We start from the raw sequence: 24,253 nt of genomic DNA, 5'->3' as shown, positions 1-24,253 counted from the left end.
AGTCTAAGTCTAAGTATTCCTAGAGCCTTCTCTTCTCTGGGCTGAACTGCAATGCTCTCAGCCTGTCCTCATACAGAAGGTGCTCCAGGTCCTAGTCATCATTATGGCCTTCCTCTGTCTTATGCTCTCTCCCTCATGTCTTTCTTATGCTGGTGCCCCAACACTGAACACAGTACTACAGTTGGTGTCTCATGAGAGTGGAGTGGTAGAATCACCTCCCTTAACCTCCTGGCCACATTTATTTTGGTGCAACACAGAATAGAATTGCCTCTGCATATTGCCAGTTCATATTTTTATTCAAGTCCTCCTGAGATTTGATCTCAACCCACTTATCACCCAGCCTGTATCCATGTTTGGTATTGCCCTAACCCAGGTGCAGGACCTCATTGAATTATATGAGGTTTTTGCTAAGGAAGAGATTGGGCACCATCTTATCCCTCTCCCATGTTCCAGTGTCTGCCAAGAGCCTAAGTCTCAGGGCAGCTTTGCATATACCTGTAATGGTTTAGAATCTACCACCACATTGACAAGAAGCTCGGCTTGCTCAGTTGGGAAAGCAAAAGGAAGCTATATTTACAAGTAAAACTATGCTCTACAATGGAATGCAATGAAGATGTACAAATACACGGTATTTACAATATTATACAGGTATTTACAGGCAGAAAACAGCAAGGAAATCCCCCTGAACCTTCTGGGACCCCAAAAGGAGTGGGGGAATTGCTCCCCTTCTCCCCTAACCTCCCCTCTCCCCCCACCCCCCCCCCCCCCTTCCCTCTGTTTAATTAGAAGAAAAGAGAAATAAAAGTTAGGAAAGTACTGTTAGTCTTATCTGCAAGGTCAGCTAGTAGTGATAAGATCCTCCCAGCCGAGCGGAGCAGAAAGCATCAGCCAGTGAAGGAAGGAAGGAATGAAGTGAGATGTGAGATATTGCTAGGGGTGCATCTCACATCTGGCCAATGAAATTCATTTAGAATAATCTTTTGTTTTCCTTTTGTGGTGGTGAGAGAAAGTTCAGTTCGGTACACCCATCTGTGAATTGTTTATACTTCTTCACTCTTCTGCTCAAAAATCTGCAGCTAACTTTTAAAGGCATAGTCTAAAGCTACCACAATACCATGCCTTAGTGGAAGGCTACTCTTAAATCACTGCTGAGACAAGGTCCAGTTGGTTCATGGTACTCTCTTGCATTATTCTCTGTAATGAGCCCATTTGTCCTGCTTTCTCTCATGCAGCTTTTGCTCGATGCCGAAACTGTGCGACTGCCCAAATTGCCCGAGGGTACCAGGGGTGGACCCAGTATTTCTCAGGGGCTCTACGAAATCTGCGTGTGTCCAGATGGAAAGCTCTACTTGTCGGTGGCTGGCATGGGCTCCACTTGCCAAGAATACAGCCGCGTCTGCCAGTGAGGCACCAGAAAAGGCCACACACTCCCTTGCTGGTCTGAGTTTTGCATTGTTGCTAAAGAGCACTATTGAAAGCAGAATTTTCAGAATTTCCACAACAAAGTACTTCAGTTTAGAAAACAAATCTGTAGCTACAATTCTGGACTACAGGGTGAAAGGGGAAGAAGAGCACAAATGACATTTCAACTTCAGAAGAATGACTTGAATCAAATTACATGTTCTGTCAGTAACATTTTGAAAACAGCCTTACAGAAAGCATAAAAAAAAAGAATAAAAGGAATGTGTTTCCTTGCTGGACTTACTATTCCGTCAAATGATTGTGTCATTTTTAATATTTTTGAGCTCTGTGGGTTTTTTCTCTTACACCATGTAAACACTGCATTAGTGAGTGAAATTAAATGGAGGGAACTACTTGAACTGTTTGCTAAGATAAAGCATTATTTAAGGAATGCAGAAAGTGCCAGCAAATGGTCTATGCAATTTTGTTCTTGCAATAACACAAGATACGAGAAATGTGGTATTTGTACAAGTTCTGTCTAAAAGGGTGAATTTGCTAATCGCTTTCTGATTTAATTTGGCAACATAAATGCTGATTTGCTTATTACTGAGAGTCACATAAAAATAACTAACACAAAAAGCTCCAGGAGTCATTTACACCCCAAATCTGTTCACTGTACAAGAGAAATATGTTAGCACATTTTATAATAGCAATAGTTTGTTGTACTGCCTGTACCTTCATACGCGTTTAAACCCTTTTCTATTTTAGGACATGCTAATTCAATGAGGCAATTTGCTATGCCAGCTGTACCAGTAAAACAAACAAAAAAATATGTGGCTCCAGATTGTCTGACACAAGGAACTGTTTGGGCAGTAGGAAAAAAATAAATCCTTTTTTTGCAGCCCACATGATTCAGTTGAGATGACTATTCCATTTCCATCTGCAGCTGTTGACTGGTATTTCTGATCCTGTCAGAATGGGATTCCATCACAAGCAGAGAGTAAAACTACTCTTTATTGGTTTTTTCATTATGACTTTGGATACAAAATAAATGCTCACCAGAGTTGACAAACCATTTATTTACCTTGTAGAGAAACAAAACTGCAGACTCATTTCCCTGTACAGTGTTGCACTGAATACAAATAGTTTGCACACCTCTGGGTAGCAGGATTTGTATTTAACAGCTTGTTGTTTAAAGGTCTTGGGGTTTTTTTATCCTTTTGATGATCTTTTGTATATAGTTGATAGTATTACCCAGGTAGGGGCTGCTATCACATAGTGCCTTGGTGTCAGCCACTATCTAGTTTCAAAGGCACTTGAATTGTCATCATACCTATGTTTCTGACATCAAGGAATATAAGCCCACTTCTATGTGGTATCAAAATACTCTTTTGATCTAATCTTATCTAATCTAATCCCTCAATGTTAGCTAGACACTGTAAATAAGTGCATTAGTTGCAACCTGCTGGCAATGGAAACATAGCATTTTAATGTATACATTTTAAGGGTTTGTTTTGGAAGTACATTTTCAAATGTGACTTGCTAGTTAATGCCAGGCAAGGGATTGAATATAGACTTTCTGTGTATCACAAGAGTAACCAAACCCCTAAACTACTGCCACTGAAGTTGATCTGGTTTAGTTACCATTTTCACAAAGCCATAGCATATGTTAGAAAAATCAGGATGCTGTTCCCTGGCTAGTAACCTTACTAAGCATTATGGAACCTCGGTTACACATTGCAGTAACTGCTCTTTTCTTATGGAGATAAGCCTTTTGGACTTGCCTCAGTTCACAAACAGATTCAGAGTACTACAGAAAACTGAACAGGTCTGCTGTGTCCTCAAGCTCTGCCATCATCCAAATGACCAACTTCTCCCTCTTGTTTTTTTTAATATCATTCTTCTTTTTCATCATGCTACAAAACTGACAGTGAAAATAGAGTTGCATTATATAAAATGTGTAGGTTTTCTAAAGCATGGACGGCAACTTCTTGTCACTGAAGAACGTTTTTAGGATTTATTTTTTTTCTTTTAGGTGTAGTGAGTGGAACAACAAAGTTTATTCTAAAATTACTACAGTGTAGTCATCTGATGCTATCGTCTCAATTGCTGTCAATCTCAATATAGTTCACGTACCACTAAATCATCATTTTTGGTATCTCCATATAGATGTCTTTCCACCTGGTTTTAATACTTCAAATTTATTGTTTCTACTTGCATCAAACTTCAGTAAATAACTGCAGAGTAATAGAAAATTATGGCACAGGAAAGTATGCAATTCTCTGGTTTACTTTCAGAAGCGTTATTCAAACGGCGAAGGAAAAAACCCAGTGCTACCCAACTACAGCAGCGAACTCTATTGTTTGCTTATTTTTTTCCCCACAAAAAAAATAATTATTTAAAGCAGTTCTTCTAACTGGTTAGGATTGTTATACAGTGGAAAAGTGGGGGGGAAAAATCAAAATGGTAGTATAATTTCATTGGTGACTGCCCAAACACAACCCTCTTTGTTTCCATGTCACAGCCCTTTAGTACGGACATTTGTCTATCTTTATATATGTTTATGCAAAAAGAAATTGCAAGAATTAACTGAAAACTGAGTTCTTGAATAAACTTTATACATTTTGAAAAGTCTGCTTCTCCTTTTGTGTTCAAACCCACCACAAAGCGAACCACAGCTTAAATGAGTGTGTTCAATTTTAGGACAAAATTAGCTTCCCAGGAGTCTAAGAATGTGAAATGTACATTGTTTTTAGAATGTGAACAGAAGTCCTAGCCCAAACTAAAAATTTACTTTCCAGAATTAGGAAATGCTTGACAATGTCATTGGATGTGTAGAATTCCTTTATCTCATCTATAGTAGGCGACAGTAAGCAAAAAAAAATAAATCATGCCAATGCTACTGAAATAATCATCCAGAAAGCAAACCAAAGAAAATACAAAGCTATGATTAAAAACTCATTGACAAACACCTCGATGTGACTAAACTAAGTGTGTCTTCTTCAAATGAAAACATCTACTTTGGCTGTCAAATTAGTTAACTATTATTTCTGTTCTTGTTTCACAATACCAATCCAGTCATCCTCACAGTGTTCAGAGCCATGGTTTAGTCATGAGGTCTGTGGTGACAGGTTGGACTTGATGATCTTTGAGGTCTCTTCCAACCGTGGTGATTCTTTGGGTCTGTGATTCTGTGAAATCTCAAAGTAGGTAGTACCCTCCTTTGATTGGCGCAATTACAATAGATTTTACTGAAACCTCATTTAAAGCAACCCAAGTATCAAATGGATGCAATGCCTATACTAGTAGTTCCTATGTTTCAAATCACCATAGTATCTTTATGGTGATTTGAGTACAAATATTGCAAAACTGCCCTTTTTTATGCAACAAACCATTGCTTTTTCTTTCAGTAGCTCGCTACACAACAGCTGTTTCTTAATAAAAAGGTCTTTTTGCTGTTGATCATTACAGAGGCAATTATTTCTTTTTAGAACAGGTGCTAATGTCATTGTTTGAGAAGAAAACTCCTAAAGCTTCAAAAAGATTAGTAACAAACCTGCCAGAGCTTGTTACAACCATAGTTCTTTAGATTTAAGCTACAAATGTACAGTTGAATCAATTCCCTGTATCACTCATGTCTGATCAACCTCACAACTATAATCCTGGGAGGCACTACTGAAGCTGCTCTTATGAGGCACAATATTGGTACTTGTGAAAAATAATTAGGCTGAAAAAAACATTTTCACCCATGTGAACTTGTGTTATGTGGAGAATTACTTGTAAAATGGATTTTTGTGGAACCTACATGCTAACATTTACTTCTACAGATCCTGAATACCTCTGCTGAGCTTCCATGCCCAACTTAGGAACAAATACAGTATTCTGGATTTCCCAAGTCTTCCAGGTAAACCAAAAGGCAGCACTGATTAAGCATTTTTATTTTTAACAGGGATTAAAATGGCACCTATGAAATCAGTTTCTATCACAATATGGTTTCCTGGTTTCATTTGGCCTCTTCATTTAGGCTACCTGTTACAGCTACTTAAGGAAATAGCAAACCCCAACAAACAATTAAAAAGACTTCCAATGGAGACACCACTCTTGCCTGTCTCTCTACATCCATGTGTAAATTTTATAGCAACTATCAATACTATTAACCCAGGAATGACAGAATTTTTCTGTCTCACTCAGATTTTCTTGCTCACCTTGCTTCAATATGTGAAACTGCTTCAGACCATTAGCTCCCAAAGAACTAAAAACATTTTCTTTCTCACAGTGTCAACACTCTAGAATAGAATAGAATAGAATAGAATAGAATAGGAGTGGAATAGAATAGAATAGTTGGAAAAGACCTTTGAGATCATCAAGTCCAACCTATCACCCAACACCAACTAATCAACTAAACCATGGCACCAAGCGCCCCATCCAGTCTCTTCTTAGACACCTCCAGTGATGGTGACTCCACCACCTCCAAATAAAATAAAAATACAGCAAAATAATTTAGTAGCTCTGCATATCTAGTGCAGATGATTCATAATACTATTGATAAGGCAACATAAGTTGCTTAAAAACCGGCTATGGGCTAAGATTTCTATCCTCAAGATCTCACCTAAAACTGGGAAAGTATTGCTCCTGTTTGCAAGTTTCCATGCCACCTTGGTTTAGCTCCGTTTAAACTGAGAAACATGAGGCCTGTTTCCTTTTTTCAGTTTTGCTTAACCTGGCCTCTCAGTTTAGGAAAGCTGTTGAGTTGCTGGAACATGTCCAGAGAAGGGCAACAAAGCTAATGGGGGGTTTGGAGCACAAGCCCTGTGAGGAGAGGCTGAAGGGACGGGGCATGCTTAACCTGGAGAAGAGGAGGCTCAGAGGAGACCCTATTGCTGTCTACAACTACCTGAAGGGAGGGTGTAGCCAGGTGAGGGTTGGTCTCTTCTCCCAGGGAGCCAGCACCACAAGAGGACACAGTCTCAAGCTGTGCCAGGGGAGGTTTAGTCTGGATGTTAGGAAGAAATTCTTCACAGAGTGATTTGTCATTAGAATGGGCTGCCCAGGGAGGTAGTGGAGTCACCATCACTGGAGGTGTTTAAGAAGAGACTGAATGGGGCACTTGGTGCCATGGTTTAGTTGATTAGTTGGTGTTGGGTGATAGGTTGGACTTTATGATCTCAAAGGTCTTTTCTAACTATTCTATTCTATTCCACTCCTATTCTATTCCATTCTATTCTATTCTGTTCTATTCTATTTATCTGACTTAATGAACAAAGTAAGGCTCACAAAGGAATCTATTTTTAAAAGCATTGAGAGTTAACTGAACTGATTTATTTCATGGCACACCAGGATCTGTGTTTTACTTACATGCTATTTATTGCAAAACAAACAAACAAAAAACGCAAAATGTACAGTTTCTTTGAGAAAACTGCAAACATTTGTCATTGCAAGAAAAAAATAAAACCAGAACGTTGTTCCTTGATAATATTTGTACAATTATTTAGACTAAATTGAAAAGAGGTTGTGTATTCATCTATATAAAAGAAAGCCTGAAAGAACAGGTAAATTTAGTTACTTTACAAAACCGAAACATACCGAACTGAAATATGTTTGCATTTTCCTTTATTAAAATTATGGCACTTACTAGCAGAAATAATAATAGGGCTTCACAATGAGAAGCAGTATTATTTTCCAAACATCGCATTTTTTTTCCCCACTACCATTTGGAAAAGAACAAGCCCTTTATAACTTGCATAAAACTGAAGAAGCCTTCATCATGATTTATTTTCATAACACTATTGCACCTGTATCAGCCCTGCACTGTTGTCTATTTTCCTTTGTATTCTGTACGTCAAGATACAGTTCCGCTGTGCTGTCAAGTAAACAACTGTAATAGCGTATCACTGGAAGATGTTTAACGTTTATGCTAAACGTGGCTGATCCAGCAAAGAAAAATCATTCCATTTAGTATGATTCTTCCATTTTATTTTTTTAAAATTTTTATTATTTTTTTTTTTTTACAAATAGCTAATGTTGAACATATTGCATGACATTACCAAAAGTATTACAAACTATAAAAGAAAGAGCGTGAACTAAGAAATCGGCTTTCTCTAGGGCTGTAGTAGTGAACGACAAAATCAAAAGAGCATTGCATTGCAGCACCTTTGAATGTGTAACAGAAAAAAAACCAAACAACCAGAGCTCAGTGTACACCAGAAATGGGTTACTGAATGGTACAATTTTCAATGTTTGTGAGGAAAAAAAAATATATATATATGTGTACACACACAAATGCAAACACACAGGTGAAAAAGAAGTCCTCAAGCATTTAGACATCTAAAAAACTGAGGTTTTCAAGGGGAAAAAAAAAAAAAGGAAATCATAAAACACCATAAAATGATGATCACCAATTTTATAGCATCGACATGCATTTTTCATTAAACAAAAGATGACAGGCTCTAGAAAAAAAATTTAAATAATTATTGCATAATACAGTAAATGCAATCAATGCATAACATGAAGTTGCATGTTAAATCAAGTATCGTTATTATTCAGTATTAAAATTAATCCAACAGTTTACAGGTACTAAACTACCCTTTACATATTCACAATGGGACGCTGCAGCAAATTTATAATCAGATCCAGCTGATAAGAGTATTACTGTGAGTGACACAAAGGTCCATGGAACACATGAGAATACAGAAAAGCTTTGGAGCAATACCTCCAAAATGATTTGAAATTCCATCCCATCTCTCATTTCATTGTATGTCCAGTCTTAAGATTAGTACAGTGAAAACTGCTATTACAGTTTTGGAAACATTATATTAAATGAAATAAAGTCTAATATAATACAGGCTTCATCTAACAGAAAGCTAAGCTTTGGTTATATAAAGTGCAGTTCAACAATATGCCAATTAATCACAACGGTGTACACACAGCTAACTTTTGCAGCTCAGTCTCCTTGCAGATTTTAAAAAGTATTCATGTTTTACAGTTTGCTTGGACAGCAGGCTCAGTTTAAGAAAAAAAAGTAAATCTATTTCAACTCCAAGTACTTCAGTACCATCCGCCTTTGTGCACTACACTTCTAAACTGCTCGGTATTGTGTAACCTCTTGGATGTTCAGTAATCTGCACAATTGCATTTGTACCCCATCACATGAAATCCCTAAGCTCTTGGCAAAAGAGTTCCCTAACCTGTTCAGCTCATTTACAGTTTTTGTTGTATGAAGTTTTCAAGTTTTATGATGATACAAGCAGTACATTCCATCACTCTCATAGCAACTTCTGAAGTAAATCTATCATTGGGAATCTGTGGGAAAGGAAGTAAGTCAGGGTACCTAGTTTTCAAGCTATCTACTCCATACGCTTCCAATGTCTGAACATCATTTGTAAGTCCCTCCAGTTGCTGACTATATTCCTCTATTTTTTGTGCAAGGGCTGCTGGTTTCACATCTTTGTCTGATTTGCCCTTCACAGCGTAGTCAGCTGCAATCAAGGCAAGTTTAGTAGAAAGGTAGCACTTAAAGCACACCCACTCATTAGCATTTTTATGAAGGTCATTTCTTGCAGCTGAAAAGTTAGCTCTAGCCTGCCTAAGCCATCGTCGTGCCTCTACAGGATTGCCAACAGACCTGAATGTAGGCGGGACAAAAAAGCGCTGAGAGTGAGATGGCCCAGTGGAAGATGGACCCTTTTCTTTATACTGTTGCCTTTCACATTTGTGGCTTGTTGCTTCTTGATTCCATGAAGTATAAAATCTTTGAAATGAAAACTTATCTGACTGAAATCGAGAAGCAGAGGATGAAAATGGTCTTCTTGAGGCTCTGTCCATATTTTGATCCATAAAGGCCTGTTTTTCTAGCCTGTTAATCTCATTCTGCAAATGTTTGAAAACTTCATTAGCTACCTCAAGATTCTCTGCATTTTTATCTGGATGCCATTTAAGATACAGCCTCCTAATTATCTTTTTTCTTTCAGATTCTGGAAGCTTCCAAGCTTGCTCAATCACAGATGTCACTTCTCTTAATATTTCTGGCAATGAGGTCGATTTTATCTTTTTTGGAGAGTGATGTTTCGAGGATGGTGTCTTGTGGCTCTCTCTGCCAATGAAGAGAGGTGGAATTGTCCTTGGTCCATGTGCTGGAAATTCTGTAGGACTGGTTGGGGTAGAAGGTGCACTATCCCTGCTTTGAGAACTTTCCTCTGGTCTGGAAAATTTGTACAAGTCAAGAGAGCTCACTATTTTGTATTCACTATATCCAATATCAATCTGGTAAATCTTCCCTAGAAAACTGGGACTTTCATCATCTTCTCTTTCTACTTCTTGTACAATGATTGCATAGGTGTAAGTTGGTTGATATGATCCATATATATCACCACCTTCGGCATCAACAAGGTAGCCAACATATTCACCAGGATAAAATACATTCATTGGATCCATAAGGAGTGTATAGTGAATTTCAGCAGGTATAGGAGTGCCAGGTGTTGGTAGTTCAAGTTTTGATGGCTCAGAAGAGTCATACTTCACTCCTAAACTGTCAAGCTTCTCACCAATCCGGTAAATATCATTACAACCCAGCATGGCAATTAAATATGAGGTATCAGAAATCAGGTTGTCAGTTGCAGATTTTAAGGTCATTGCTAAAGCTAACAGGAAATTTATGTCTTTGCTGTCAGAATGCTGTATGTAAAGCAGTATTACTGCATTTCCATATCTCTTCAGGAAAGCAAATGTTTCGCTTTTGCTGTGAGGAATAGGAGCAAAACCTTTAACTCTTAATGTTGTTTGCAGCTTCTCGAAACAGGAAACTTTTAAGCCTTCTCGCAAAGCTTTGCAAAGCCTTACTGCTTTTTCTTCATTAGCTAAAAAAGCATTGTCATTTTCATGCTTCATAATCCTAATAAGTCCTGTGATGAATTGTTCTGAGGACAACAGTAACTGTAACCTTCCCTGCAAAGAACATAATGCTCCAAACTGGCAAACTTTGGGGGACTCTTCATCCAGCTGTTCTTCAAGGATACTGCTAAGTAAACGAGGTCTCAGTTTCTGTGGGAACAACATTATCAATTTAGTGTGAAAACCATGATCCTTGCCTAAGTAACATTGGCTAAGATCAACAAGCATTTGCACGCCAATGTTACCTTGGATTCTGCTTTTGTAGTGGGGTGCATCATCAAAAACCAAGATACTAGACTTTACTAACCTACCATCTTGACTGGGAAGGTAAAGGGCAAAGTCCCTCATATTCTCCAGGTCACTCCTAACTTTGACAGCATCATTCTGAAGACTTTTGAACAGGCCAGACACTACTCTTTTAACTGTGCGCATTTCATTAGGATCCAATTGCTTTCCTTCCGAGCTCTTGAATATGCGACTCAGAACTTCAACATACTGCTTTGTTGAAATAACATCTTCAGTACCCAAATGTTTAAACAACTGATGGAAAGTACCAAGTTCTAAAGGAAGTTTGTAAAGATAAGGTTTAAAATCAGATTCATACTCAAGGTTTATTACCACTTCTTCAGGCCTAAGAAGCTTCCAACCTTCTTCCACCATTATGAAAGAAACTCCTCGAAGCTGAAAACGGAATTCCCTTTTCTCTGTACTAAGAAATTCATAAATGCTTCTTAGGACCTTGGCCCTAGTTTTCACCATGTCATCATCCAAAGTTGTTATATTGCATATGTTTCTGCAGTTATTGATAACTTTGTCCAGGGGAGGGTCCAAATTAACATTCAGCATAGTTAAAACCTGCTCAAGTTGTTCTTGCGCACCGAGACTACTTCCCTCTTGCTCTTTGATGCTTAAAGGTGTTGCTTTCTCAGGAAGAATAGGACATGAGGTCCACAGCAACTGCAACACATCCGTCTGTTTGAATTTAGGATTCACCTGTGCCCCATTGAATCGTATAAGAGGAAGGGTCCCATTAACTTCTTGATACTGAGGATGAAATCTCACAAATTCTGCTGGAGCTCGCTCAGGGCAGAGAAAAGGAATTAACGACAATTCTTTCAGAAAGTTTCCTGATAAAAGGTCAGTTCTTTCTTGAAATATGTGATGCAGGAGGACATCAACGGTATTTTGGAGCGTTTCTTTAGACCAGCTTTCTGTGTTGGCTCGCATGCTGATCTCCTTAGCAAACTGTAGTAACTGCTGCTGTGAAATGATGAATTTCAATCCGATATGTCGAAGGAAAGTTACCCATGACGGAAGGAAAGCAGCTTGATTTTTTGGTTTTGTAAGTTGCTCTAGTTTCTTAAAAAAATCTTGAGGTATAAAGAATTTTTCATGAAGCATAACTTCAAAGACTTTCACAGTCCTGTCATAGAAGTATTTGGCAGGTTTTAATCTATTGCTTGCATCATGAATGATCAAAATGCTCTCAAGCTTTTCAAACAGCTGTTCTTTGATTTCTGAAGTTTCTTCAATGCCAGTTAACCTATTCTTTAAGTAGATCAAGTGGTCCAATTTTGCATCGTAAGACAGACTTTCGATTTTGGGCAAAAGATGTTTCAAGTACACTTCGAGATCATCCACAGAGACACAGCCAAGCACAGTATACAAATCTTTCAAATGAATCTTCTCTTCAAGAAAAGCCGATGAGGTTGACTGTGTCCATCTGTCTACTTCCACCGATGGGATGCTTTTTGTGAGGACATAACATGTCCCGTATTTTGAAATGCTGATGTATCGGCCACTGATTGACTTGTAACATGGAAGAGACTTCAAAATTTTAATGTCATCCTGAGATGTCAAATGACATAAATTGCAATTGAAGTACATTAAGAGAGCCTCAAAGTCACTTTCTGCTAACTTTTCAGTCCTAAAAGTTGATGTCTGTACCATATATTGTATGGCTTTCAGAATGCTTGAAGGATTATCTATATTGGCTGTACATGCTGACAACAAAGGCACTAAAGCACTGTCTTTGGAACAAATTTTGTTCAATGCCAGCTGAATACAGCCAGTTTTCATCAGAGCATGAAAAACCTTATCACTTTGAGCATTTGGAAAAACAGCTATGTGCATAATGCTGAGGGGCAGCAAAACATCACACTCTGGCACAACAAGCTGATTAGCTGAGACAGTAAACCTTACACCTGGGAGCAAAGTCCAGTCCTTCAAAGTTTCAACAACATCGTCAAATTTGGCTTGTGTATCTTCTTGCTCTTCCTTAATATTTATAGACTCACCGATAAAATGCCAGGCGTTTTTAAGCCAAGATTCACTTGCAAAGTTTTCCTTCCATTTCATGCAATTTCTAGTTTTGTATTCTCTAGGCAACACAGATGACAACAATTCAGCGAAACTTCTGATATCAAAGGCTTTAGCTACTTCACTGCTAAATAAAATATTGTTGTACCTCAAATACAATGTGTTCATGAAGAGATCCTTGCGAGATGGAATTAGTTCATGGTACGTTGTTAAGAACTTGGGTCGCTTTGAATCAAAAATTTGCAAAACATTGTCAAGAGTAATGAGGAGTGGCAAGCCTTCAATTTGGATTTCATTTTCTTCTGCATCTTTGAAACAGTAGTCAACCAGAAGTTTGAGACTATGGAAGAGCTTCAAATTTGTCTGCTGAAGACGACAGGGCAACTTCCCAATGTGGCAATTGGAGTCTGGAAAAGAAAACGTCATCAAAAATGATCGGACATCAGCAGGTGTCACATAGGTGACAGGAATATCTGCATCTACCAAACAGTGGTAAAGATTTGCAGTTTCATCACAGTTATAAACCAAATTGAATCCAATTTCTAAGAGTAAATGCTTGAGTCTGTAAACATTTTCGGCGACTGTCTTCCGCGTTGTGATGTTGTATTCTGTATTTTTGAGATGCTGCAGTTCATCTTGTAGCAAATTGTCAAAGAATGGCCTGCCTTTGTTCACAGTAGACATGTTAACCCATGTGATGATAACAGCAGAATGCAAATCAGAACCATCAATATTTGGAGCTCGCATAACAGGTAAAAGACGCTTCAGATCTTCATAAATGCAAGTGTAAACTGCTTTCACTAAACAATACCAATCTGGCTGAATGTCAAGTCTATTAACTGGAAAAAAGGATAAAAACTTTTTTAAAGTGTCCTTCACAACATGAATAGGTGTGTTTTGCAGCACTGATACTGTAGGATCAGTGCCTGGAAAATAGCGTTTCTTCAGCTGAATCAGCAGTTCAACATAGGCCGGTGCTATCAGCGCCGTCATTAGGCTGCTGTTCCAGTCGCTTCTTACTCCAACACCATTATCATCACGCCACAGATTTCTCCTTGCAGAATCCAGAGCAAAGTGTCCATTCACATGAAAAGGCAATCCAGTTTCTAATGACAATGGTAAGAAACAGAATGCTCTATGGGGTTTTTTGTAATTATGAGTAATGCAAGCTGCTACCCCACCACGTGGGAAAAGAGTAATGTCCTCATTCTTGTGGGCTGAAACCACACTTTTGGATACCTTTTCCATGGCAGAAAAACCTGATCTGTTACAAATTAACCAAGTTGTAAGATTCCCTTCAGAGTCCTCTGTATCCATTGTGTAGGTAATCTGTTGCACAGGTATTTCACTTAGCTGTTTTTTTTTAGTTACGCTGTCAATGACAGATGCATGGAATTGTTTTCGTTTCAGTCTGTCTCCATCAGTGATTTTGCCTTGTACAGAATACAACACATTCAGTGCTCCTGTTGTTTTTTCTATCTCACAAATAGAAATTTTTTCCATATGGTTCAAAAACATTAAGAGTTCTGCTCCATCTGTACGCAGCTTATCTAAAAGATTTTGGACCATTCTATCTGAGCATGGAACTGTGGAGATTTCTGATACTTTTGCCATTTCTCCATTTCGAAGAGGAAACCTGAACATTGTGCAATTATCCAGCTTAAAGTGATCTCCTAAGTAGAGGTCCAGTACATCTGAGAACTGCGTTCTGAAATCTGCATCTAAATCTCTAAACATGCGGCCAGGACTTGTCGATGTTGCACCTGGTGCATATCTAGCATGAGGATCAAAAATACAAAGTATATCATTGCCAGATATGAAAGAAGGGCAATCAGTAATGTGATAAACAGAATTGAAACCTATACCATATTGCCCAGTTTTACAGGGATTTCCTACTTTTGTACCTTTTCCAAGGTTCTGAATTCCTCGGATATCATCTTCTGTAAAAGGCTGATTGTTGTAAACACAAAGTGCAGGTCCTTGAAGTGGTGCCCATTTTTCATCAAATATTCTATCAGCTGGATGCTGTCTAGGATCAAACACAAAACAGACCTCTGTAGCTTTTGCATCATCTGCATTCTGAAGGAGCTCTTTCAGCATTTCTTTTTCTGAAGGGTAGGCATTAAGAATGCTTTTAATTCTGCTTGTCAGTTTTTCTTTCTGGCCAAATTCTGTTCCAAGAGTAGTAAAACAGATATTGGATGCATATCTTTCTAAAGCTTTATGACGCTTTGGTATTGCTCCAAGCTTTACTGCAACTTCTCTTGGAATGTCACCATGACAGTATTTAACAGTTGTGTCTTTGACTTTAATCCATGGACAGTCATTGTAACACAAAGATTTTGCAGGCAGAAGTGCAAGACGAGTGTCAGGTAACAAAATCTCGCCATACTTTTTTTCACAAAATTCCTGCTTCTTCTCTCTAATGAGGCCCCATATTCCTTCACTAATTATTCTCCTGCAAAGCTGAAAGTTGTCTTCTGTTAGCTGTTTGTTCCCTCTTTCCTGATTTATTAATTCCAGAACTACAGCAAAATCCTCAACTGTAAAAGCCTGTCTTACACCCACGCTTTCAAACAGTTCACGAAAACTGTTTTTATATTTATTGGGCAACTGATAGAGATAGGGTGCTGCTTCGAAATTCAAGTGAAAAGAGACTTTTGTTGGATCAACATACACATTCTCAACCAGAATAAAACTAGAGTTTGTCAGTTGCTCAATTATCATAGCCTTTGTCACCTCATTCTGTAACATTGCCTCATGCAGATATTTGTAACAAGCATTAGTGATATTTTCTTGATATAACGTGATTCCATCAAATGACTTTGCAACTTCTTCCAACTGATTTATGACCAAATTAACATCTGGTTTCTTCAGTAAACCCAAGAACTCTTTGACAGCTAATGACAAAGAACCACAACCTTTAAATGAGTGGGAATTTTCATTAAGAATTGGTTGTATTAGGCAAACTATATCTTGATGATCAGCAGTAAAAAGATCAGCTGCTGAAAACAATGCTTCGGGCTGAAAATCACTGCCTTTCCAGTGCAGTGAGAAGCCTGCTGGCTTGCTAAGGAAAGGAAGGAAAGGGATGGTTTGACATTTTGCTGCAAATTCCTTAGCTCTAGGGTCCCTAGATTTTAGTTTTTCATCAATAAGGCTCAATATAATACTGCTTCTGAGACAAGCTGCGGCATGATCAACCTTGTTAATTTCAACTACAGACTCTGCACGTTCTATCAGATCCTCCCACAAAATGTCATCTTTAGCCATTCCCAGCTGAACAAGTTTAACCAAAATAACTGGGTTAAGGTAATCCTGAGTGGTGCCGTAAGGAAATCGTCCATCTTCGGGATCATACAACTTTGCAACTCTTCCTTCAGGATGGATCAGTCTTGATGGTGTAACTAATGGGTGTCCATCCAATGAACAGGGAATACATGGAGTAACACGAAGAATTCCTGAGAACTCCTCAACCTTTTCATTGAGAACGTAACGCATCAAAGGATCACGCAGCTCTGCGTCAATCTCCTGAACATTAGGGAAAAATACTTCAGAAAAGAACTGTTTCTCAGAGAAAGTGTTCTCCATTAAGATGTATTTGCATCCTGCTTCTTCAAATCCTGTCTTTACCCAGGATGGGAGATCTACAGCACAGAGATTTTTGGAACCAGTTTTTTTAAGGTACTTCAGAAAGATCTTAAAGGCTGCTGGCCCAACATCTGGTCTTTTCAGTATAGTGTCATCTAAAAACCTTACATTCTTCATGGAAACCCAAGAGAAACCATCAGAAAACACTTTGATCCCTTCTTTGCCTTTCATATGAGCTATGTCTTCATAAAACCCTTGACAAATAACAGAAAAATCATCATGAACTGAATCAGGATCTGGCCACACCGCACAGTAACTGTAGTCAACTAGCTCACCATTCATTGCCATGTCACGTAGAACACAAAGTGCTTCTATGTAGGCTTTTACAATGACATTCCTCATGAATACTGTATTCCATCTTCCTTTTGTGTCTGTTTTCCAGATCTCTTTTCGATTGGAAGTAACTGCAAAGCAGCCATTTATATGAAGAGGTAAGCCTGTTTTTATTCGTAGAGGTAAATAGCAGAATACTTCACCTATGGTGTTGCAGTTGGGTTTCACAATCCATTTTTGATCCTGGGTTTCAGACAGCAACACTCCTACTCCACCACAGGGAACAAGACCTAGTCTTCGTCCACTTTCATGTAATGAAAATTTTAAAGCATCTCCAATGTCCATGCAAGAACATATAAGCCATGTTGTTGAATCTACTGTTTTCTGTGGCAGCTCATCACCTGATCTTTTTGTCTGTCCCGATTTAGCCATTTCAAAGAAAGAAGCTGGATCATCTTCTGTACCTCTGAAAAGTGGAGACTGTAAATCAGCAATCCGTCTAAATACATGGTGAAATTCTTCTACTACTATCTGTAAGATACATGAAGACTTCGGTGTTTCAGTGGGAAACTTTTTATTACTGCTACTACAGACCTTCATGAGTTTAGCTGCTTCCTTTAATACACTTGCATTTGGTGCAGTCAAGGCTTTGGAAGAACACAGATTTTTTTTGATAGTGACAACATCTTGTGCCACCCCAGGATCATCTGCCTCAATTTTCAAGTATTTCAAAACCATTGAATTTACACTCTGAGCAAATATTATCAGTCTGTGACCACAAATGCTGAATTCATCCACAAGAGAGTAAATGTCTGCTGTATTGTAAGAAGCACTGCTGACTTCACTCACTTTAGCTTCCTGCTGAGTTCTAAACGACAGTCGGAAAAGCGTTCCTTTGTAGCTGTAAGGAGATTCTACAGTCAGCGGTAGCTGGCAACCAAAGACTCCTATGAACGGCTTAAACTGGTTGGGAAATTTTCGCAGCCTCTTCTGTTGTTTACTCCAGTTGATTTTGATTCCAGGGTTAGATTTATCTCTAATATGCTTACTGATATGGTTAACATTTGGATCAAACATAATCATGAATTCCCGGCTCAAAATAATAGGAACATCAGTGATATGATACACAGAATTGAATCCCAGTCCAAATTTCCCTACTTTGTCAACTTCACTCCTTTTTAAAGACTCTCCTAATCGAGTTATATTTAAGAAGTCAGAGTCTGAAAATTCAGAATTGTTGAATGACCACAAAGCTGGACCATGACATGCTGCCATTCCTGGATCCAGAAGGTTCTCCCTTATATCCATATTTCTCCTCATGTCAATCAGGAAATTACATTCCGTTGCATTAGCATCATCAGCATTTTGAAGAAGCTCTTTAAAGATATCTGAAATGGAAGGGTATTCTTCCAAAATGTTTTTAATTCTTACAGTCAGAGGCTCTCTTTGCCCAGACTGCTCAAATCCCATATTTTCTGGGTTAATCAATCTTGTGCTAAGGCATGGGACATTTAACCACTCGGCAGTTTTCATTGGTATGTCTTCATGAACCAGAATTATTGGCTCAACAGAATCTTCAAGCAAATCGTTTAAGTCATCAACTTTGATATCACAGTAACAGCACTCGTGAATTGGCTTCATTGCAAGCTTATAAGGAAGTTTGCCACTGTATAGTGGCATCGGTGTATGCAGGCTCGCAGGAATCTGATTGCTGTACAGCCATCTTATGATGCCCAACATGATGTGAAGATTTTGCTTACTCTCTTGTTCCGAGAGAGACTGCTCGCTCTTTAGATATATTTTCTGAATGACCATAGAAACGTGGTCTGGTGTTAAGTGCTCAATTGAACCACAGCCTTTAAACAACTGCTGAAACTTTGCCATAGTTTTTGGCACATAATGTAGATAAGGTTGGAGATCAAGGTCAGGTACTGACTTTATTACTGCTTGTGTGAGGGAACAAAATGTTTTACCTGTCCAAACCCAGGGAAATTTCAGGGCTTTAAAAGCTTCTTTACCTTCTTCTAAATGGTCATGCATGAATCCATAAATCTCAAGCAAGACATGCTGAAACTGATAATAGTCCTCATCACTGAAGGTTTTAGAACTGTGCCAATCAACCACTACTTTGAAATGTTTTAAGACTGCTTTGATGCTGGGTTTGGTTGGGATGCCAAGTGCTTTTTCTGTATCCAACTGCACATTTTCCACAAGAGGAACTGAGGAACCAACTAAGATTGCATGAGATATATCACAGATTTCTGGTGGTGAACACAGATTACAATGATCTCCTTTCCAAACTAAGGATCCTGGGTAATTTGGAGGTCTTTCTTTACATGCAGGAATCCATTTTATTTTTTTCAGAGCAGCTTTTGTTTCAGATGAGTGAAGCAGTGCATGGTTTTTGTTCAAAATCGTCAAGAGAGTTCTAGCTTTTCTTAACAGTAAATCATGACTTGAGTTAGAGTTAGCATGCAAACTTTCAATTTTATTTGCTACTCTCATAATATCACTTTCCTCAAGATTGGCCTCATTTTTTAAGCCTATTTGTCTCAGAGAATGAAGAACATCTGAAGATGTAAAAATAACAGGAGGGAAGCAAATTTCCTCCTCAGCATAAAATAAATTTTGCAGAAGTTCTACCTCAGGATCAAAGAGTTCATTTGCTGACACTATCTTTTCCTGTGAAATCTTAATAAACTTTAGTGGTGTCAGCCAGTCTATCACTTCTGCATTCTCATTTTTCAGAAAAGTCAGATTTTCAAGAACCCATTGCATTATCTCTGTTGTTTCATCATGTGAATAAAAATCACTTCTTATGTCTTGTATAACAAGCTTCAAGCAATCTGTGCTCTTTAGCTGTTCTATTTTTAGCAGGTTAGCTAAGCAAATAGTAGCTTCATCACTGCTGTCAATTACTGGAACAGAAAACCTTAGACCAAGAGGAATTTTAGCAGTATGGTGTAATACCTTACTACCTTTTAGCCCAGTAAAAACAGGGCCACTTTCATCAGATGATTTTTCAATTTTTTTGAATATTAGTAATTCCTGAATAATTTTTTTCTCTTTTTCACTTGCATCAGTTAACCTAGCTAAGAAGGCCCTAAGAGCATCTTTATGTGTCGATGGGAATGATGCAACCTGGTTGCATAGTTTCTGTAAGGGCATTTTTTCCATTATTTGTAAAACAGCACTTGGTAACGGTGGATGCACGTATTTTTTTATAAGTGGATGTTGGATAGAAGTATCCAGCTTCTTAAGCACAACTCCACCAACTTTCTGAATAATATCAGCTAAACATTCCGGGAGCTGAGTCTCAGATTCATCTTCCAGAATGATAGGTGAAGGATTCCTAAACCTAATCAGTTCCACTGATGCTTGGTTTTCCTCCAGCAGTGTCTTGGGGATAAGCGGCATGTCATCAAACACACTCAAGTCATCAGAAAAATGTATATAGAGGTTCTTCCAGACCATCTTAAGCCAGGAAACTGTTGGGTGATTTTTCTCTTCCAAACCTGGACACCACTGTACCACCATGTCTCTGCCAGGCCACACGGTATTCATAACTTCTTTAACAAGACGGGCAAACCTTTCTGGGTTCAGAAGCTGTAGCTGAGTGCAGGGCCTTCCTGAAATTATAGCAAAATAATAAAGCCATGAAAATACAGAGCAGAGTTAGATAACAAAGTGAGTTTAGTTAGGGAGGGAGAAGCAAAGAAAGGGGAGGGAAAAAAATTAAAATCTAACTTGTGGCCTGCCTTTCATTTTGTGGAAAAAAAAGTGTTAAATATACTGCAGACACCAGCTACCCTTGCTTTTAGGAAGTAATTGAAAGCTAATACATTCCATATTAGTATAAACATAAAAACAAATTGGAAATGTTATTGCATTCGTTAGTTTGACACAAGAGTTTTCAGGCATACTTAGCAACTACAGATTTACTATCAAAGCAGAACCTTCAAACATTTGGGGGTTTTGTTGTTTGATTCTTTACACCACTTATTTGCCTAGCAGTAAATAAGATTCTAATCCATTATTTAGCTATAAATGCAAAGACTCAAATAGATTTGAAAGATCATTTATTAGACACAGCAAAGAGCAGCCCAGGTGAAGATGATTGTACGCTAAAACTGACAACCAAGAAAACTCAGTTGTGCAAGGTGCTCTGAAACCAAGTGTAGGTACATGTGCTTTTATTCTTCACAGAGTCCTCACTAAAAGAAATATGTACTAACTCTCATGTCTTACCATTAAGACAGCTTATATTTAAAATCTACATAATGTCTGGGGCTAAGGAAGTAATACAGAATATAAACACTAACTGCCAATGACATTAAAAACAATGACAGAAATGGGAGAAAGACTTGTATTTGAATTTCAGATCTTTCCTCCATCTAGATAACCACTGCCATTTCCTCAAAAGCAGCATTTCAATTAAAGATACTATCTACTATCCTTGCTCTACTGGAATCAGTAGTAAGACATTCTTCAGAAATGCCTTTTTCCTATATAGCTATGCATTCTGTTAGTTCTAGAGAACAGAAAACAGAGGAAAACATGGCAGCCTGGTGCAAGTGAGAAATACATGCATTAGTGGACCAGAAAGATAAGAATTAACTCAAAACCTAAGCTTAAATCCCTTTATTTAAGCACAGAACTTTAGAAATACTGTTTTAAAATCTGTACATGTGACCTTAAAATACTTGAAATCTTTTTCAATTGGAATAAAATATAAAACAAAGAAAATATTCATCATTTCCATGTAACATAGGTACAAGGATTCCTTCAACAATATGCATTTTTCCCCTCAACTGATTTTAGAACTCCTTTCACTGTTAGCTTTGGCAGCTGTCTTTTGGCAGCTCTATTTGGCAAGTTTTATTTGTGAGAAAGCTGGAGCAATGAGAATCACCAAAATCACACAAATATCAAGCTTCAATCCAAACCAGTACATCTTCAGTTAATAACCATACCTGAAAATCCCCAGAGAAGCTGTTGGGCTAGAATATAACCAAATCCATTTTTAGAAAACATCCCATGAATTACACATGAACACAATAAATAAAGAAGCAGATATTAACAAGAAAAACACAGTGCACATTTTAGGAGAGAAAAAAAGAAGTAAGATCTGGTTGTCTTTGTACAACACAATAGAAAAAAACTTGCATACCATCTTCTCAAAGAAATAATACCAAAACCTCTGTATTTCATCAACCACATAAGGAACATTTCTCTTATCACCACAAGAGATGGCTTTAAATAAAAAACAAAATAATCATAGATTCAGATTAGATGTACAGAAGAAATATTTCGGTATGAGGGTGATGAGGCACTGTAACAGGTTGCCTAGAGAAATTGTGGATACCCCTTCAAGTGTTCAAGGCTACGCTGGATGGGGCTTTGAGCAACTTGGTCTAGTGGAAGGTGACCCTGCCACACCAGATGATCTTTAAGGTCCCTTCCAACCCAAACCATTCTACAAATTTCTAAAGCTATATAAGTAAAATTCTTGAGAGATAAGGTTTCAAAATCTGACCAAAATCTCTCTAATACTATTTATAATAATGTACAACTTGTAAGGTACTGCAGTTTGTACTTTACAAGTATGCAAAGTCTTAGAATGAAGAACAATTTAGGAGGCAGAATGAAGAGAAAAGCAGACCACTATGATGTTGCAAAGGATTAGCTAGAAGTCTGAAGGATTTCAAGAAGTTTTGGAAGACTTAAGAACATATTAACTTAAGAAGATATTAACATGTTCACTTCAGAAAATATGTTCATATATTCAATTAAGAGGCATACTACCAACCAAGAACAACTTCCTAAATTAAAAGTCATTCAAAGAAACCTCCAGAGGAAGAAAAAGACAGATGCAAGACCTTAAATATGAACAAAAGTCTTCCCGGGAATTAAAATGACTAGATAGACTTTGTTGCAACTCAGAGACCAAGATAGAAGTGGAGGAATGTCTTAGAAGAGCTGCTTAAAATGTGGTCAAGCATATAGTCTGTTAAACCTGTGTTTTGTTAAGTTGCTGTGCTCTGGTTTTGGAGGGTTTGGGGGTGGTTTTTTGTTTGTTTGTTTTCAAGCATGGTTTTGGATTGCTTTGTGACATTCACTTGAAGGAAATTGTCCAGGACAGTATGTCTCAAAAGTCAACTTAAGATTTCATCACAAGGAACTGGTATTTTTCAAAGCTAACATTGCTGTCTTTCATACAATCTTCCATCCACCTAATCTCACTGAGGCTGTCTTGATCCCTATATATTTCTGTACTTTTAAAGTCCCAGCAATTACTAGTAGAGTAAACAACAGTTCTTTATATTTCTATCTCAAATTAGGAATATTCACTGTTTGGATCCACAATTTAAAACAGTCACTACTTTAAAAATTACAGTGAGCAGAAAGAATAATAAAGAGTGAACATTTAAAGGATTCAAGAGGAAAAAAGGTCAGAATGAAGACTGAAGGAAGAGATACTGTAACTGAAAGACTGAAGACTATGATAAAGGGTATCAAGAAACGCAAATCAAGACAATAATTTATAGTATTCTATGTCTGTGTCTAATGTCTTCAGTCTAAGAAAGAATTCTGATGAATTGAGCAATTTAAAAAGAGGGAGACAAGAATCTTTTGCTGAAAATGACATTTTCTAGACATTGAAGAACTGCTCTCCATATACTCACACTATTGAAAAATAAGCTGAAGAGTGACTTGGTTTGAAATTGTATTTATGTGAAAAGACCTCTGAGGCTCAGACTTCTTATTTGCCAATCAAATGCACAATGAAACACAAGGTAGGAAAGGTAAAGACAGACAATCTCCAAGTAGAAACAAAGAGGCAAAAATATTTCATTGTGAAGGTAGTTAGACATAGAATCATCTTATCTAGAGATGCAGCAAACTTCTTTGACAAGTCTTTTGATCAAGACCAAAAGCATGTCAGTAGGTCCACGTTGACACAAACGCAAAACATGAATTAAGACTCAGGAAACAGTTGATGAAACTGTATGAGGCTTGAGGCTAGATGTTTAAGCAGGTTTCACCTGGTTTTAAAAATGTGCAACGACGTGATCACTTGTGATTGTGAGATCAAACATGATCTACAACACAAAAAGTATTAAATAACTGCTGCACATGCAAATACTACAAATGTAAAATAGAATTCAGACTGGTTTATGGAAGGACTACAATTTCAGAAAAAGACACTGAATCCTGAATACATAGAATACATAGAATACATAGAATACATGCTTTACTATGTACTGATTCTTTTATTGTGAATTTTCATCCTGCTTCCCTTGCCTTTTCCTTTTTGCTGATTTATAATTTTCCTTTGTGTCATTTCCCATTCAAGCAGTACAGTCTATTGTATCTTAATTCTAAGTCAGTGTCAAAAGAGACATGACTTCAAACCTGGGTTTAGAACTAGTGTGTCCAATCATTAAAAATCCATTTCACAATTTCACAATTGAGACTACAATTCACAACTGAGAATACAATTCTCAGTTTCACAATTGAGAATACAAAAGGCACATTACCTCGGCTTTTGGCAGCTTCCTTCAAAGCAGTGAGAATCTCTGGCTTCAGGTCATCAGAAAGCAGCTTTCCTTCCAGGCCAGGGAAGAGTGATCTAGCACATCATGTAAAAATATAAAATTAAATTTAAAAAAATAAATAAATCACATTTTAGCAAATATCTAATTTATTTCTGTTGCTGCAC

At 37.8% G+C, this 24,253-nt stretch overlaps 2 protein-coding genes across 4 annotated transcripts in view; one reads left to right on the top strand and one right to left on the bottom strand.

Moving 5' to 3' along the window:
- The window catches only part of SGCG (sarcoglycan gamma), a 137,920-nt gene extending 134,381 nt beyond the window's left edge, over positions 1-3,539 (top strand). The window contains exon 10 of the mRNA XM_054164601.1: positions 1,233-3,539. Coding sequence (XP_054020576.1) covers positions 1,233-1,406 — 174 coding nt within the window. The 3' untranslated portion in view covers positions 1,407-3,539. The remainder of the gene's footprint in view (positions 1-1,232) is intronic.
- Positions 3,540-7,758: 4,219 nt separating this feature from the next.
- SACS (sacsin molecular chaperone) overlaps positions 7,759-24,253 on the bottom strand; it is a 47,564-nt gene continuing 31,069 nt past the window's right edge. For all 3 annotated transcript variants that reach the window (XM_054164902.1, XM_054164904.1, XM_054164903.1), the window contains exons 8-9: positions 24,072-24,163; positions 7,759-20,159 (exon numbers count right to left, since the gene is read on the bottom strand). In XM_054164902.1, the coding sequence (XP_054020877.1) occupies positions 8,599-20,159; positions 24,072-24,163 (11,653 nt within the window). In that variant the 3' untranslated portion in view covers positions 7,759-8,598. The remainder of the gene's footprint in view (positions 20,160-24,071; positions 24,164-24,253) is intronic.

This window comes from Dryobates pubescens, chromosome 10 (genome assembly GCF_014839835.1).
Source record: "Dryobates pubescens isolate bDryPub1 chromosome 10, bDryPub1.pri, whole genome shotgun sequence".
NCBI lineage: Eukaryota > Metazoa > Chordata > Aves > Piciformes > Picidae > Dryobates > Dryobates pubescens.
Note: the sequence above shows the minus strand (reverse complement) of the source record. Positions and strands in the feature narration are given on the sequence as shown.